We start from the raw sequence: 19937 nt of genomic DNA on the forward strand, positions 1-19937 counted from the left end.
ATGTGATCCCAGTGTCTTTATTATTTCTTGTAAGCATTATTTTTTCAAAGTTTTACTGCGCAACCCGGCATTGTAGTTAAACAGAACAAGAACAATATTGGCACGTTAACGTCACACATTGTTCGAGACTTGCTCGAGCACGCCCCCTTGGGCGTAGTATTAGTTGCCGCACTTTGCGACTACGCCAGCGGTATCTATTTGGAGCGCAGCGGAGACCAATCCTTAATCTAAGGCTTCAGCTAATTAATTACCTTTGCATTTCTACGATAATATACAATCGCTCTATAACTATCGAACTGGTGTAATAATAGGAATATTCGAATACACAAAACATTTTTATTCATCAGATCAAAAATTACTCTTATAACGTGAATGTTTTTCATTTTCTGTTAACTATTACCAACTCATTTATTTATTAACTTAATTATTAAATCTTTATATATAAAAGAGAATGTATGTTTGTATGTTCCCTAATAACCCCTAAACTATTCGACCGATCTCAATGAAATCTTTTGTAATAGATTCGTTGAAGCTCAAGGAAGGTACATATATAATTTATATGGCAAAACAACGTTTGTCAGGTCAGCTAGTATATTAATAAAGATTATTAATAATATTTACATATTTTTTTTAAGGAATTTGCTTTTTTTTTCATAATTATTTTATTGAAATGAATCGTTAAGTTAACTTAAGATATTATTTATTCATAATATTTAAATAATATTGAGAAACTTTACACAAATTATATTATAGCAAGACAACGATGTATTTAATATGATAAATTTGCATAAAACCAAAATAACATAGTTATGTTATGAGGTAATATTTGATTACTATATTGTAATAATATATAGTTTTCATTGACCCTGATCGAACATGCATATTCTTAAAAATTTGCACCTAGCGGAATTTGAAACCGGGACTTCTATAACTTCTCAGAAACAGGCTGTAAAATCGAGTGGTGGTACCTTGATTGTCAAAAACATGATTTTTTTTTTTGTTTTAAAATTTTTCTGTACTAATTAAAACTGATCAAAACTTAATCGAATAGAATTTGATTATCAAATTCAAATAAATATTTTGCACACTTGTTATTTATTTATCGCGCATTACCGTAGAAGTTTGAGTTTACATCCTAAATGCTTGTTTTATTTTTCTAACAATTTAGAATATTCAAACTATAATTTTAAATTAAAAAATAAAGTCTCATTCTATTACATTCTTTTCTTCTTCTATTCTTTCCTGATCATTTTTAAATTATACAGTATATCATCATCAGCTGGAAGACGTCCACTGCTGGGCAAAGGCCTCCCCCAAAGATCTCCACGACAATCGGTCCTGCCATCCATCGTGTGGGGGGCTTACCAACACTGCGTCTTCCGGTACGTGGTCGCCATTTAAAGACTTTACTGCCCCAACGGCCATCTGTTCGTCGAACCATGTGCCCTGCCCACTGCCACTTCAGTTTCGCAATCATTTGAGCTATTTGGGTGACTATGGTTCTCCTACGTATCTCCTCTTTTGTGATTCGCTCTCGCAGGGAAACTCCGAGAATAGCCCTCTCCATTGTCCTCTGAGCGACCTTACTGAGTTTTCTCAAAAAGCCCATAGTTAGCGACCACATCTGCGTACCGTAAGTCATCACAATCAACACACACTGTTTGAAAACCTTCATCTTCAGACATACAGTATATAGTTTGAAATAATTTCCCGTGAATGTGTTTTACCTTCGAGGAACATTGCTCTAAAATTAGTTCCAAATGAATATTCATGTATTGATAAGGCTATGTTGTCAGTCTGTTTAAACAATTCTTTTGTACGAAACAATACAATTGGTATTGTTTAAAAAAACATCTGTTGAAGATATACTTCTACGTTAGCTGGTCAACTAGACAATTTGTATCTTAATTCATCTACCAAGCCTCTTGTAACTAATTTGTCTACTGAACCACAACCAATGGACGATACGAATTAATTTGAATATATAATTTCAATTTTATACCTATATAGTTCATCTGTACGTCAGTTGACAGTGAAGTCCTCCTAAACGGCTGGACCGATCTGAAAAAATTGTTAAGTGTGTGTTCCAGTGAATTTGAGATTGGTTTAGTTTCTCAATTCAGTCTATATATATTTCTCCTGCACATGTGTATGTTAGTGAACTCTACCTAACGGCTGGACCGATTTTTCAAATTTAAAACGTGTGTACAGGACAACGTCTGTACGGTCCGCTAGTATACACGTTTTTTAACTAAATTCTGCGGTATAATAATATTTTCATTAGTTGTATTTAATACCTTTTTGTATTAAAATATTGATCTTTCTACAAACGTAAAATTGCACGAGGAATGGTTATTTTTAAGGATTTTTATTTTAATACGCCAAAGAAAAATAACTTCTTGCGTGCGTATATAAGTACACACAAACACTTTTTTCATAACACAAGTTCTGTATTGTAATACATTGTTACATTTGTATACAGATAAAATAATGTCAACTTCGATGGATTTTAAGATATTTGTGAGCCAAGGTCTTTTGCCAATTGCCATCAGTATATCGGTAAGCGTGAAAAACTACTCAACAATTTGTATTCAAATACTTAATAATATGTGTCATTACAAATTACAATGCCTTTACATATAATACATACAGGTTTTTCAGAACGTGATACAAGGCGGACGGTAAAATTCAAATGATTTTTTTCTGTTCGTTTCGTGTTATAGAACTTCTTTGTTTTTTTTTATGACAATAAATGACGAGACGAACAGGACGTTCAGCTGATAGTTATTGATACGCCTTGCCCATTACAATGCAGTGCCGCTCGGGATTCTTGAAAAACCCATTTTTTTTGATGATTAATTCTGAGCAGCACTACAATTGCGCTCGTCTCCTTGAGACAGAAGATGTTAAGTCTCATTTGCCCATTAATGTTCCTAGCTATGGCGCCCTTCAGACCGAAACACAATAATGTTTACCCATTACTGTTTCACGGCAGAAATAGGCGCCGTTGTGGTATCCATAATCAAGGCTCATGTTAGCAGTAGAGAGTGCAAGTAGTTTTTAAGGTAGACTTAAGTTTTAGCGATAGGTACTAACATAGGTGAATGCTCGTCTCGTCCCTTAATTTCATAAAAAAATTGCCAATGTGCTGAGGAGGCCGTTAGGGCTACCCGCAAGTCTGTTCATCATGGACGTGTTTGCGCATATTGGGCTAAATACGGCCTGTAAATAGCCAATGCTTTCAGCTAGAATCTATAATAAAGTATTATGAATAAGGAAACAAAACGTGCTTGCAGTTAACCAGAAGGTAAATAATGTGCCGGCGGTTCAATGGAAATTGTTTTTATTCGAAAATTTTACATACTGAGGTAGTAAATGTTATTTGGGTCAAGGTTGCTTGGACTTACGTAAGGACATAGCTCTACGGTGGTTGTACACATAAAAAGGAATTAGAGATTTTATAGCTATGATATGGACTGTATATCTACAAGGTACTTGTGTGTAAGCAATGCATGAGTTTGCTTTATAAATCTGTATTTGTACAGATCTGTGTTTATAATCTCCGGGCAAGGATTTGTAATGTTTGCGAATGTAGATAATTTGTGAGAGTTAGTGCATAATATATGTTGTTTTTACGACATATTTTTTTCTTAAATCTTAATCTTCCATATTTTATTAGTGTTGATAAACTCCGACAGGGTTAAGAGTAGGAGGTGTACTCGTAAAATCGACAACGATATATTCGGAACGATACGATAATAACCCGAATATATCGCACCTATCTTACTCTAACAAATGTTCGTATTCCATATCGTTTACCGTAACAACATCGTAACCATAGACTAATATTCTGATTTTTTTACTATGTTAGAGTGAATGAATTATGTGCAAACCTTGAAAAACTAAATATTATCTGTGCTATGTCGCTGTTAAGTGTCAAAACTCGTAACATTGCTTAGGCGCTAAGAAGCAGGCCAGATTCTGCACTACCAATTTGCATCATTTACACAAAATGTAAATGTTCAAAAATTATGTAATGAATACATATGACCATTTAAAATTTAATAAATAATACAAAACTTGCGGATAATGAAATATAAAAAAAGTAAGTAACTCAACTCTTCTCGCTATTTCTCCGGCGGCCATTTGCATTACTTTCTAGGCATAAACGATCAACAAAATGACTTAAATTACTTGGTAGTAAAAAATCCTGTTGAATAGTAAATCACATATAATTATTTTAATTTTATTTATTAAGTATGTATATTGTATTGCAATCTTTATATATATATAATTCTTGTGTGCGTGTGTATGTCACTGAACTCCTCCTAGACGGCTGGACCGATTCTAATGAAACTTTCTGTGTGTATTCAGGTGGATTCGAGAATGGTTTAGATTCACAATTGAACTACCTCCTAAACGGCTGGACCGATTTTGATGATATTTTTGTGTGTTCCAGTGAATTTGAGATTGGTTTGTGTCTTCAGGTGGATTCGAAAATGGTTTAGATTCACAATTAAACTACCTCCTAAACGGCTGGACTGATTTTGATGACTTTTTTGTTTGCTTCAGTGAATTTGAGATTGGTTGAGATTCTCAATTCCGTTCATATAATATAATTCTCCTGCTCATGTGTATGTTAGTGAACTCCTCCTAACGGCTGATTTTTCAAATTAAAGACGTGTGTACAGGGCAACGTCTGTTGGGTCCACTAGTATATCTATACAACTTGAAACTATAATAGCAACGACATCTTATAAGGTGTCGTTGACATTATCGTAAAAATGACGTTTGACTGTTTGTCGAATTCGAATATTCGTCACGTTAGGACCGATAATATCGAAAAATGTTTCGTTCGTTCAATCATCGTTTCGACATTGTATACGATGCAACTAAGAGTAGGATTCGACACGACTAATGCCACGATATATCGAATATCGGTTTTAGGAGTAGGCCCCCTGGCTCCCAAAAATAATTCTAACAGTGACTCCGCCCATCCGCTCCCGTGCCCCGCTGCGCGGGGGGAGCGCCTGTTGCCCGCGTCCATTGAAAGATAAGATTTAATTCAAAATTCATAATATTATCACGGTTAAATTATTTGGTTTAATTAAACGGTTAAAAGATGGCCATTGATGTATGGAATCTCGTCCCAAGGTACACCAAACAACATTATTTATTTTTGTATTAACTGCCACAAAAATTCTGTTTGTAAAGAAAACCCAAGTTTCGGAGCTATTTAATAAAACTGTTCATAACCTGGGTATATGCAGTAAAAACCAGACAAGTAGCCAATTCTGTTCGATGAAAGGTATGTTTGGAATGGAGCGACCGCCGCTAGGCTATTTAAATTATAATCAATCAATCATATAATTTTTTGCCTTACTATATATTATGTTTGTGTGTGGGTGTGAATGCGTTTGTGTGTTTAGTAGATATTATGTAGGTATTTATTTTAATTATAACAAACATTTTGCTAATTACTGAAATCGTAAGTAGTAAAGATTTAAAAAATTGGCTAAATCTTAATTTTTAACCGACTTGAAAAAGGAGGAGGTTATCAATTCGATCGGTATTTTTTTTTATGTATGTACATTGTACACCGATTACTCTGAGATTTATAATCCGATTAACGTTATTCTTCTTTTGTTTAATGCGAAACAGATGCCATTTGGTCCCATAAAAATCTTACATAGTTTGGCCCAGTAGTTTTCATTTTATGAATGCACAAACATAATTGTTTTCTGTATACGGCTTTTGTTTGGAGTTTTCATTCAGGTTGATTACGCATATTGATAGGTTTGAAGTCGGTGCCAAGCCAAATGTAATAAAGGTACCTACACTCGCCACGCGTGCCTTTGAGCGGGATAGCTTCGTCTAGAACAAAACAACCTAAGCGGACAGACACGCGTGGCCAGAAAACCTAAATAATCACAGCAAGTAAACTGTTTATAATAGTAAGTTTTTTGTTTAGGGCACTGACTTAAAACCTATCCATAGGTAGTACATATATAATAGTATTTTATTAATATTAAAGGTAAAGGTTTGCATAAGAGGTTTATTAAATTAAATTTTTAGTAATTTGATTCTTTTCAGTTTTTTAAGTCGGTTTTTTTTATCGTAGTTTTTTTTTATACATTAAACATGGACAATTAATGATGTAGTGTCAAATCGCGGTCAATCAAATGAATCACTCACTCGCAAAACGAGATTCAACGAGTCAAAACTAATGTGTTACCATAGATAATTTTTTTAATGATAAATGAATAATAGATATGAATACATCCTGATGATATCGCATTAAGCCATTTAATGGTGACGTTGACAAATATGGCGAGAGATGACAACACACTATTAATCAATGGTTATTCAAGATGAATTAACAAAACACTGTATACCTTCTATGATTTATGTATCTACTTAAACATAAACCCCCTTATTCATAATAGTCTGCTAACTTAAAGCATTGCTAATTCGCACTCTGTCTTCTTCTATTGACCTAAGTCAGAATGAGAAAAAACACTCCTTAACGGCTGTTTAAAGTTAGCGGACCATTATGAATAAGGGAGAAAAAGCATAAAAGTCATTTATTTTCTCAAAATGGATTCCTTTAGAATTCTTTTTGATGTCACTTCTAACACTACCACCGCTTCAGAAACAAATGGAGTCCTAAGAGGGAAGAAGCGGCGAAGAAACTCTCCCAGTATTCTTTTTTCGCTCTTTTTAATAATTATACAATAATGTACTTTTTTTTAAGAAAATAAGGGACGAGACGAGCAGGACGTTCAGCTGATGGTAATTGATACGCCCTACCCATTGCTATTGCTACCCAGTACTGTAATTGTTATGGCTATAAAATAATCATAATCTAGTTCCAGGCTGTGTGATTGCTTAGATAAGTTGCAGTTTTTAATAAAACATTGAAATTTATTTATTGATAATGCCTGAACAGTGTCTGGGGCTTGATTATAAAAGTGTATACATTTACCCTTAAAGCTATTATTATGTATCTTATAAAGCCTACTAGAATTAGTTACAAGCAATCCCTTATTTCTAGTGTTATAATAATGAAAATCACTATTTAGAGCAAAAAGGTGACAATCTTTGTGAACGTATATTAAATTTACATAAATGTACTGACAATTAACAGTCATAATATTAACATATTATACAATCTATATATATAAAAATGAATTGCTGTTCGTTAGTCTCGCTAAAACTCGAGAACGACTGGACCGATTTGGTTAATTTTGGTCTCGAATTATTTGTGGAAGTACAGGGAAGGTTTAAAAGGTGAATAAATAGGAAAATGCTCGGAATTAAATAAAAACAACAAATTTGTATTTCCTTTGATGTGTCCCCCGTCGAATTTATTTACGCAACGGTTTGACAGTTATGCTGTGAAACAATTTCAATACAACAACAGGGTGCATTTTTACGTAGCAAATCTTGATGTTATGATATAATATTACTGACAAATTTATAAAAAAACATTATTTCATTTATTATATACAGAACAACATCTGTCGGGTCAGCTAGTAATAAATATTTTGTATACGAAAATTAAAACGCAAAATTACCATAGGATTGCTGAGGTTAGGAGTTTGCCCAAGTCGTTCCAAGAACGTTTGCAAATTAATATTCTAATCCGTAGCTAATCGCAATTATACCGAAATTGCTTTATGAGCTTAAATTACACTTATGAGTGTGTTTTTTTAACTATTTTGCGGTCACTAAACAAAACCAAATTACGATGCCTTATGAAATATTAAATTATGTAATCAAAAATAGCTACTTCAATAATTTTAAACATCTGCGTTTTTGCTAAATTAAATAAATATTATTATATTATTATATAAATTATCTTGCCCCAAACTAGGAATGGCCTGTACTATGGGTACAAGATAACGATATATTTAATACAATATACTTACTTAAACTTACATAAATACATATAAACATCCATGACTCGGCAACAAACATCCACATTCATCATATAAATGATTGCACCTACCGGGTTTCGAACCCGGGACCTCTAGCTTGGTAGTCAGGGTCACTAACCATTCGGCTATGCGGTCGTCAAAAATATCAAAGCTACTACTATTGTATTTAATATAGCAACATTCCAACAAAATATATTGTCTTTCTTACTAGTCTTATGTCAATATTTATGTTATCTGCCTTCAACTGTCAACTCAAATTTTTTTTTTACGTTTAGCAAAAAGTCCAAGAATAGGAAAGCCTGACCGACTTGGATTAGGTAAATTTTATGTATTGACTAGCTGACCCAGCAAACGTTGTATTGCCATCATAGTATCCTCATCAACTATAGTTAATCTATCAATTATAGGTAGCTAAAATTAAGAAAGTTAGACAGATACAAAGATTCTAATTAGTTATTCATTTTAAACTATTCCTTCAATTTGATTTCTGAACGACGGGGGACACATCAAAGGAAAAACAAAATTGATGTTGTTTGTTTTTATTTCCGAATATTTTCATATTTATTCACCTTTTAAACCTTCTCTGGACTTCCACAAATATTTCAAGATCAAAATTAGCCAAATCGGTCCAGCCGTTCTCGAGTTTTAGCGAGACTAACGAACAGCAATTCATTTATATATTTAGACTAGCTGCCCCGACAGACGTTGTTCTGTAGATAGTAAAAAAACAACTGTTGTATATTTCAAAACATCAAAAATTATTTCGTAAATATGCTCCCTGTTGTTAGAATGAAATTGTTTCACAGCAGAACTGTCAAACCGTGCGTCACTAAATTCTCTCATAGAAAATATGTCCATACAAAACAAATATTGAAAATAAAAATATTTATGGGTCCCAAATCGAAATAAAAACTACCATAGGGTAGTTAACTACCAGCTCTCAAGTTGGACCAAACTGCACTCCATGAAGTAATCACCATTAAAATCCGTTCATTAGTTTAGGAGTCCATTGAGGACAAACATTGTGACACGAGATTTATATATATTAAGATTACTTATGTTGATTGGATGTTTATGTTGATATTATTATAATATTACTTCTAAAGACCTTTTTTTGATTTTATTTGCTTGATCTTTTTTATTTTTATTTGATATTGCGTTGCTTGTCTCATATTTACAGCAATGTTGTTAAGGCGAAGAGTAAGCAGAAAACACGCAAACATGATGTTTTTAGACAAGTTTTTTGGTGAAAGTATAGCATTTCGAGCTATGAACACTATTTAATCCTGTTACACATATCCTTAAGTTTTATTTGTAGGTTGCTAATGCTTGCTGTTGGTTATAGTTAACACTGCCGAGCCTTTTTGAACTACCACTTTTCTTTGAAGTTAAACAAGTTGTTTGGCATGGCGTGACGCATTTTTTTGGTACTTCTCTCAAAGTTATTCTTATAGCTTGTACTTTTTGTGTAGGTTCATTTATTCAGATTAATAGTGAATAACGAGGATTGTAAGCATATAAACTGTTTTTCACCCAAGAATTTTGAAAATATCGGCTTTGTTACATAGATGGCGGGCCGGCAGCCGTGAACTCATATCGCTCAAGGTCGCTGACATTTAGTGTCGCCTTAAAACATGTGATAAAATGCCGCGTGCATACAATTACTAAGTGTTAAATTCTGTTTACTATCAACTCCGAGCTCCATCCTAAAATGATTTATATATTTCACTAGTTTACTCTATAAAGGTAATTGGAGGCTACAGCGAAAATAATCTATTTATTGTGTTTTTGTATGTAACTTTTAATGTTGTAACTTGTGAGCAGTGAGAGAGACGGGAGTTGACTCTTGAAAGACAATGCTTTGGAAATAAAAAAATATAATCTGTGAGTATATTGCTAGTACGTACAGATGCAATACATACAAATATATGTCGGAGAATTAGAATATAAAAGTAATATGGCCTGTATGATTATATTCTACTCTGTGTATTGGGCTGAACTGATGGCGAACGTCATCTGTCAAAGTTTATTTGAAGTTGTCATTGTGTATGTCAATGTCTATGACACGATCGAAGTTAGTTATTATTGTTCAACAGTAGAGCGCTCATTGAGAAGTCGCAGTCGTCTTCAAGCTAGCACCCGCGCCGGTTGTGCGCACTGATCGACTTAAAACATCATGGAGGATACCAACACCGTGACGCCCGATTTTTAAATCCAAATGAATCTCCGAGATATATTTATTCGTTTTAAATTGAAATAAAACATTAATTTAAATGAAAAAAGATATCGGTGAATGAATTACAATAAAACAATGAATGCATCGAGTTCATTCTAAAATAACCATAAAAATTAGACTTTTAGATATTAGTGATAGTGATATTCAAATATTTTTTTTGTGAAAGCGCAGGTGTTTAAAAGTATTTTAATCATCAAATAAGGCTAGATTAAATAAGAAAAAACATTCAACTTTAAAGTTTAAAAAATAAAAATATTAAAAGATCACTTATGGACAAGTCTTTTCATTACCTTCTGAATATAGAACAAAAAGAAATATTACATAAGAAAGTTTGGCCTTTTCTGACTTTTCTACTACTACAAGTATGTTACAAACACAACGACAAGGAGACGAAAATTAAATAAAGATATTGATCTTCTAAAAAAGTATGTACTATATCTTAGATAATTTGTGTGTCTAGATAGACTGTCACAGCTGTGGACACTTTGAAAAAAATAGCGATGAACTGTTAACCTCTATTTTCAGCAACGCACGCATACTAAAACTAAGTGACATACGTATCACGAGTGTAAGACGTAGCACACTAAAGTAAAAATCCTGGCCTGGTGCTGCGCATTGCCTTAAGGCTCAATCTAGACGTATAAATTTACCAGTGGAAGGCTCCTTTGCACAGGATGCCGTCTAGATTACGGATACCACAACGGCGCCTATTTCTGCCGTGAATCAGTAATGTGTAAGCATTACTGTGTTTCGGTCTGAAGGGCGCCGTAGCTAGCGAAATTACTGGGCAAATGAGACTTAACATCTTATGTCTCAAGGTGACGAGCGCAGTTGTAGTGCCGAACAGAATTTTTGAGGTTTTCCAAAGAATCCTGAACGGCACTGTATTATAATGAGCAGGACGCATCAATTACCATCAGCTGACCATCCTGCTCGTCTCGTCCCTTATTTTCATAAAAAAAAAATATAAGGTATAAATGTAAAAATATATTGTTATGTAGAAAAAATGTTTAATGTACAAAAATACCTATTAACGATTTATTATAATATGCATCTATAGATTTACAAAAAAAATTATGGCGTATCTAACATATGCAAATAAATATGCAATTACTATTTAAGCGTGCAATATATACCTAATTAATATGCATCCGCCGTGCAATGCTATGTACACGTCAAAAGTAACATAACAAGCAGATGTTTCCTCCTATAGAACCTTCGTGTAGGTCATTTCCTGCTATTGAGGAAAGAAAAGCTTATAAATATTTATAAAGTAAACTTGTAAGTACAAACAAATTGTATCAAGTTGATAACAATAATTCAAAAATTAAAATACTCATTTTACATATTGGATTGGTCTCCGCTGCACTTCAACTAGATACCGTACGCGTAGTCGCAAAGTGCGGCAAACTAATACTACACCCAAGTACGGGCGTATTTGAGCCAGTCTCGAAAAATGTGTGACGTTGACGTGCCCAATGTTCAGTTAAACTTGCGAATAATTGAAACTAAAATGCCGGGTTGCGTAGTAAAACTTTGTAAAAATAATACAACATGAAAGAAAGACACTGGGATCTTATATCATCAGTAAGTATTTTGTATTTTATTAATTACAATGTAAAATAATACAATTGAAACTTAAAACAAAATTTTATGAACGATGCGGGACTCGAAACCCGAGACTCGACGCGAGCAGATTATCAACTGTAAAGTAGATCCTGTAGATGAAGCCACAACCTGAGAGATGAACAAAGCATACAAGATTTATCGACGATACGTCACTCGAACGGTTAGCTCAGTTGGTTAGAGCACTGGCACGGAACGCGACAGGTCGCGGGTCCGAGTCCCGCATCGTTCATAAAATTTTGTTTTCACAAATTTTATTTGTGTAATTAATCCCAGAAGTATCACTATAAAAACATAACAAATTGTTAAAGTAAAATAAGTTTTTTTTATGAAAATAAGGGACAAGACGAGCAGGATGTTCAGCTGATGGTAATTGATACACCCTGCCCAGTACAATGCAGTGCCGCTCAGGATTCTTGAAAAACCCCAAAAATTCCGAATGGCACAACAACTTACAACTGCGCTCGTCACCAGTTGAGACATACGATGTTAAGTATCATTTGCCCAGTAATTTTACTAGCTGTGAGATGCGTATGTTAGAAAATTTGTAAGATGCCACTGAGCTACTGTTCTTAGGTAGCGCGGTAACTAGTTGGAGTGCAGCGGAGACCAATCCGTAATCTAAGTTTTACGTTTTGTTTAGAATGGAATAGAGCTTTTTCGGTAGAGGTGAAACTACGTCTCAGGTCGGCCGTTCCCAATATACTATCTACAGATAGAGATAAATTTCTACCTTTTACTATCAGTAATTAGCTGTCAATAATCTGAAGTTGTCCCAATATACCCGATAAGTCATTCATATCGCCTTATATTTGGACGCGTGAATTGCAATTTCCATACAAACTTCTATCGCTGGTAAGCTATGCGTCGTCCCATTGACAGACAGCGTGTACGGATAAAGTGAGTTACCGTCGATAAGTTTATTGGGACAGAAAAGTCAACGATAGTTACAATTTTTATGTCAAGTAAGAGATAGACTGAATATTGGGAACGGCCGTAAGTAGACTACCGAACAAAATTTTTATTGTATATCTATTCTATTAATTTTTATTCTATATATTTCTATTGTTAAATTGACATTTAACATTTATTTAAAACAAACACAATAAATTCTCACGGATTTTACACAGACTTGAAAGCTTACAATGGGTTCTTATCATCGTTGTGTCATAGATTATCTCTTAGATGAAGATAAAAAACTAGGATCCGCTTAAAAGGTGCTGTAAACAATTTCCAGAAAAGCGTAATTTAAATACTTAAAATAATCGTGTAACTAATAATTTCAGTAATACATATCTCAGGTCATTTATATGTCCAGAGTGACTCTAGTGTTCAGAACACTAGATAGACTATGACAGTTGTGAAAACGTCGACAATTATGCGATTTCTTGGGATAGCGGCCTCGGGAGAATTTCTTGCGCCGCTTTTTCTCTCTCAGAGCGCCATTTGTTTACCGCCGAAGCGGTAGTAGTATCTAGTATTGAAATAAGAACTAACCTCTAGAGTTTCCTACTACTTCTTCTCATTAGCTCAACCCTTTACGAAGTAGCGGTAGATTCAATAAGAAAAAAATATTTTTTGACATTCATAAGTGTCATTTCCGTGACCTACTTGAATAAACTGATTTTGATTTGATTTGATTTGAAACGCTCACATGCAACGGAATTTATTAAAATGCCCGTTATTCTCCAAATGAATCAGAAAAATTGTTGAGCTGCATCAAAAAGTTTTAACATATGTCTTTCATATTTATAATATTAAAACTATCACTACGGGGAAGCGTACCAAGACTACTGGCAGCGTTTCCGCGTTGGATAGCTAGGCTGATCTGTTGACCGAAATACACCAAAAGTGTCTTTACACCAAACGTCACAAAGATGTAAGACTCATTGTGACCAACAGCTTGCTGTCTTCTGCAGTCGAATAATAATTATAATATTTTGTAACGAAAGTTACAAATCAAAAATGCTACTATCAAAAGTAGAATTGTCAAGCAATCAACTTAAGATTGGATCCAGAGTACTTAAACTAATAGAAAGAGAATAAAAGTAGCGAAAGAGATTTATCATTTTAAGATAGCGAAACGAGAATATAAACCAACAGTTGTACACCTCTGCAATCTTATAAGCCAAAATATATTTAAAAACGACTCATAAATTTAAACCGTGTTACTTTAGATTAAACTTTTTGGAAGTTAATCGATATTTACATGTTAATGTTAATTGTGCTCTTAAAATCGATTTTATACTTATAAAAGTACATTTGTTAATCGTTTCAATTAAACACTAATTACTGTCATTATGATATTCCAGTTGTACGACTTGATAAAATAGTTCATTTTTTCAACAGATCTTGAAGTGAATGAAGGTGTTCAAGTGAATCATAATCTGTATGAAAATGACGACCAACAAGGAACAGAATGTCTCTAATTCAAGTGAAACGAAACGCATCGTGAGAAACGTTTTGGTGATTAGCTTGGCGTTTATGGTGCATTTCACAGCTTACTGCGTAAGTATTGAGGATTGCTTATACTATTCTTAAGGCGAAGGGTAAGCAGAAAACACGCAAACAAGGCAATTTTAGCCAAGTTTTTTAGTGAAATTACACCATTTGGAGCTATGAACACTATTTTATCATATAACACATACCCTTAAGGCTTATTTGTAGGTTTCTAATGTTTGCTGTTGGTTATAAGTTATCACTCCAGAGCTATTTTGAATTAGCACTTTTCATTGCAGTTAAACAAGTTTTTTTTCTCGGCATGACGCATTTATTTAGTACAATTCTCAGAAAAGGTATATATATATATAGCCTGTACTTTTTTTGTGTAGGTACATTTATTCAGATTAGTAATCAATAATGACAATTGTAAGCATATAAACTGTTTGCGCCTGTTAAAATATTACGATTTCTACGCAAGAATTTTGAAAATGTTGGCTTTGTTACATAGATCGCGGGCCGGCAGCCGTGAACTCATATCGCTCAAGGTCGCTAACATTTAGTGTCGCCTTAATTTATTTTTATTTACTAAAAATCTTACAGCTTTTAATAAGAATGTTGACATCGTTGTCTTGCAACCCATAACGCAGGCTATGCCTGATTTAGGGCAAGATAATTTGTGTAAAAGTATGTCAATATTATAAATAATGGGGGCTCCATATTGAAGGATTGGCTAATAGACTAAACTTATTCTGAAGCATACACCGTCGATAAGATTAGACAATTAAGCGACGTTGTTACGGCACGACTAGTTTACTTCAGTTATTTCATTGTATTATGTCCTATGGTATATTGCTATGGGGCAAATCTGCCGATATAAATACCATCTTTTTTCTAATTTAATTAATTTTAATTATCAATATCACGTCAATGATAACACATGCAAACAAGAATCAAGTATATTTACTATGCATATCTGAATATCAATAAAGAGTAAATGGGTGTACTAATTAATTTAGAATAATTACTAATAGTCTTATCATAAAAAATATTATGTCACTGTTTGTTAACTATTATTGATTCTATTTAAACGACCAAAGTACAACAAAAAGAAAATAATAAACTTGCTCGGGATTTTTCCAATGAACTATTTTTTTTTATGGAATAGGAGGACAAACGAGCGTACGGGTCACCTGTTGTTAAGTGATCACCGCCGCCCACAATCTCTTGCAACACCAGAGGAATCACAGGAGCGTTGCCGACCTTTAAGGAAGGTGTACGCGCTTTTTTTGCAGGTATCCATGTCGTATCGTCCCGGAAACACCGCACAAGGAAGCTCATTCCACAGCTTTGTAGTACGTGGAAGAAAGCTCCTTGAAAACCTCACTGTGGAGGACCACCACACATCCAGATGGTGAGGATGATATCCTAACTTGTGGCGTGTCGTGTGAAGGTGGAATTCGGCGGCAGGAATCAGGTTAAACACTCCCCGTGATAAATGCGGTAGAAGACACACAATGAAGCGACGTCTCTACGCAACGCCAAGTGATCCAGCCGTTCACAGAGCACTGGGATCCCGACAATTCGAGCTGATCTGCGTTGCACGCGGTCAAATGGATCGAGCTGATACTGGGGTGCGCCAGACCAGAGATGACAGCAATACTCCATGTGTGGCTGGACCTGCGCTTTGTAGAGCGCTAGTATGTGGGCCGACTTGAAGTATTGCCGTGCTCTATTAATGACGCCCAGTTTCTTTGAAGCCAATTTGGCTTTGCCTTCCAGATGACCACGAAATTGGCAATCGCTCGAGATTTCGAGACCCAGTATTCCGATACCAGGCGAGGCTTTGAGGGAAGTGTTGTCGAAGAGCGGTGATACGACAAATGGGGTTTTTTTAGTGGTAAACGCGCAAACTTGAGTCTTCTGGGGGTTAAATTGGACAAGGTTCTATTTTCCCCATTCCGCGACCTTCTCAAGAGAGGACTCGATAGAAGACACAAGTTTCTCCCGGCACTGGTCGATGACTTCCCGAGAGAGACCTGCATGGCCCGTGTATACGGCATCACCAGTGCTGTCGGCTGCATAGCAATGAATGTTGGAGGTGTCCAACATATCATTGATATGCAGAAGAAACAGCGTGGGAGGCAGCACACAGCCTTGGGGCACTCCAGCATTCACGGGCTTCGGGTTCGAGCAATATCCGTCGACAACGACCTGTATGCTGCGCCCAGTGAGGAAGCTGGAGGTCCACTTGCACAAGCTCACGGGAAGCCCAAATGATGGAAGTTTGGAGAGGAGCGCCTTGTGCCATACACGATCAAAGGCCTTCGCTATATCCAGGCTAACTGCCAGGCCTTCCCCCTTGCTTTCAATAGCCGCAGCCCATCTATGTGCTAGGTATACCAGAAGATCACCTGCCCACCGACCATGGCGAAACCCGTATTGTCGGTCGTTGATCAACTGGTGACCCTCTAGGTATACCAATAGCTGACGGCTAATTATGCTCTCCATGATTTTGGAGAGCAGGGAGGTAATAGCAATAGGCCTGTAGTTTGCCGGATCCGAACTGTCTCCTTCTTTTGGATCGGATGGACAAGGGCTGACTTCCATGAGTCAGGGACTACGCCTTTAGAGGTCAGTAATCTCCGTTTATTACAAGATTATAGCTGTCATCTGTCAATCTATCGATGACTGCACATTTCATGCGATCGAGTGGATCGCATTATTCTTAAGGCCTTATAAATTACTACCTTCTACTGTCAGTAATAAGCTGTCAATAATCTGTCAAAGTCATTCTTACCGCCTTATATTGGGACGCGTGAATTGCAATTTCCATACAAACTTCTATCGCTGGTATGTCCCATTGACAGACAGCGTGTACGGATAAGGTGAGTTACCGTCGATAAGTTTATTTGGACAGAAACGTCAACGATAGTTACGATTTTTATCTCAAGTAAGAGATAGACTGAATATTTGGAACGAACGTTAGAGAGTTTCGCTAAGCTGTACAGAAATGATGTAAATGGATCGTTCAATTCATGTTGCGCGCAGTTGTTTGGTTATCCATCAAGTCGCGCCAAGGTGTGTGTGTGGATATTACCGGTATTATAAAAGTCATTTAAGCGGTGTCGAGACCATAAATAAACTTATAATATACTAGTGTATAGATACATAAAGCGTGCAAGAGAGATGAACATATCTAACGGAGATTCAACAAGATAGAAAAGGAACTTTTTACTGTAACCTATTTTGATTGACAAGTCATAAACCCTACTACTCCACAGCTGAATATCTAAGTGATCGGACAGCCTTGGACATGATTATGATTATTTTATAGCAATAGCAATGACAGTAAAATATTGTATATTTTAATAAAAAAGTGCGCATAAAAAGAATGCTGGAGAGTCTTGAGAAATTCTTGCGCTGCTTCTTCTATCTCAAAGCACCATTTGTTTCCGAAGCGGTAGTAATACCAGTGGGAAGCTCCTTTGCACAGGATGCCGGCTAGATTATGGGTACCACAACGGCGCCTATTTCTGCCGTGAAGCAGTAATATGTTAGCATTACTGTGTTTCGGTCTGAAGGGCGCCGTAGCTAGTGAAATTACTGGACAAATGAGACTTAACATCTTATGTCTCAAAGAGACGAGCGCAGTTGTAGTGCCGCTCAGAATTTTCGGGGTTTTTCAGGAATCCTGAGCGGCACTGCATTGGCGTATCAATTACCATGAGCTGAACGTCCTGCTCGTCTCGTCCTTTATTACCATAAAAAAAGTACCTAGTATATTAGAAATTACATCAAAAAGAATTCTAAAGGAATCAATTTTGAGAAAATAAAAGCCTTTTATGCCTTTTTATAAACAGTCAGCCATGCTTAGTATTAGATCCAAATCAGAATTTATCGGGCTGTCAGGTCGTCTATGCGCCTGCATATTTTTAGTACAGACCTAGTAAAAACTAGAGAAAAACAAAAGACGTGTGGCACTCGGGGACTGCCGCGGTAAAGCTATTGCATAGCATTTTTTATCAACTTATGCAATTATAATTATTTATTTTATTTATGCAGTATTTTTTTTGATAAAATTAATTTGAAATAAAGCAAACGGGACGTGAGTAAAATTTAACTTGCAAGATTTGATTACAGACAGACAACGGGACAGGTGAAGCTAAATAAAAATGCTTGTCATAATAATAAAAATTTAAAAAAACGTGATACTAAAAATAAAGAATTTAAAAAAATCAAGATGTACCCCAGGCTCGAACCTGGGACCTTCTGCACAAAAAGCAAACGTGATAACCGCTGTTCCACGGCAACTGTAATGACTGTGCCGAAATATCTATATACATCTAGTTAGTACCTAAGTGTTAGGTTATTTTCGTTACGGAATTTCTGGATTCGGTCTCCACACTCAAGGCCCGCGATAGAAGCTATGCAAAAGCTTAAAAAGAGTTTTTAAATATGCAGAAATGATTACAGAAACAACTTTGAATATATTAGCGTTTGTATAATTGTGGTATTAACGTACTTACATGTATCTAGACTAACCATCAGTTATATTCAGACAATTCATAATTGGTGTAGAGTAATTTACTTTAATAACTATAATCTTACTGTAACAAGGAAACTGAAGCAAACATTATCTGTAACGTTTTTATACAAACGAATATTTATTTACGGTATGTGTGGATTGATGCATCTATTATACTCAATAACCCTTGTGTTTATAAGTATTAATTTACTTTTTTTTCTTCTTTTGACTTACTCGTGTAAGCCTTTCAGTTTTTGACATTTGAGTATTTTTGTTGCATCACTTTGCATATATTGTAATTGAAATGATTTGTAAAACAATTAAAATGTAAATCTTGACTTAAATGAGTTTCTTGCTACTTCTTCTCATTAGCTCAACCCTTTACGAAGTAGCGGTAAATTCAATAAGAAACTATATTTATATTTTTTTTTACATTCATAAGTGTCATTGCCGTGACCTGCATGAATAAAGTGTTTTAGAATTTGAAAATTTGAATTGGAATCCAACTTTTTACTTTGTCTTTTAACGCTAGATAAATATTTTCTTTCAAATTAAATCAATATGTCTTAACTTTTTGTTTTCTTAATATATGTTGTACTTCAAACAGTACTTTTAGCGACTTAAGCATATAGTCTGCAAACAGAAGCATACAAATTCGTAAAAAACATTAGGCAAAGTCGTCAATAAAAAAAAGCTATTGCATAGCATTTTTTATCAACTTATGCAATTATAATTATTTATTTATTTTATTTATGCAGTATTTTTTTTTGATAAAATTAATTTAAAAAAAAGCAAACGGGAAGTGAGTAAAATTTAACTTGCTAGATTTGATTACAGACAGACAACGGGACAGGTGAAATTAAATAAAAATGCTTGTCATAATAATAAAAATTAAAAAACGTGATAAAAAAATAAATAAATTAAAAAAAATCTAGCCGTACCCCAGGCTGGAACCTGCGACCTTCTCCACAAAAAGACATAGACATATCTATGTAGATCTAGTAAGTAAGTGTTAGGTTATTTTCGTTACGGAATTTCTGGATTCGGTCTCCACGCTCAAGGCCCGCGATAGAAGCTATGCAATAGGTTAAAACAGTCACACACAGAATATTTCCTTCCCGCTAAGCTCCCAAAAGGGACGATTGGTGAAGTTTTGAACTAGTTCTCT

At 35.0% G+C, this 19937-nt stretch overlaps 1 protein-coding gene across 3 annotated transcripts in view; it reads left to right on the plus strand.

The window, feature by feature from the left end:
- Positions 1–19937, plus strand: part of LOC126979632 (UNC93-like protein) — a 65923-nt gene that overhangs the window by 31808 nt on the left and 14178 nt on the right. The window contains exons 2-3 of one of the 3 annotated variants that reach the window (XM_050829071.1): positions 1266–1382; positions 14152–14310. In XM_050829071.1, the coding sequence (XP_050685028.1) occupies positions 14194–14310 (117 nt within the window). In that variant the 5' untranslated portion in view covers positions 1266–1382; positions 14152–14193. Of the gene's footprint in view, positions 1–1265; positions 1383–2544; positions 2560–14151; positions 14311–19937 lie in introns of those variants that run through there. The other 2 variants (XM_050829073.1, XM_050829070.1) reach the window with 2 other exon arrangements.

Source organism: Leptidea sinapis, chromosome 3 (genome assembly GCF_905404315.1).
Source record: "Leptidea sinapis chromosome 3, ilLepSina1.1, whole genome shotgun sequence".
NCBI lineage: Eukaryota > Metazoa > Arthropoda > Insecta > Lepidoptera > Pieridae > Leptidea > Leptidea sinapis.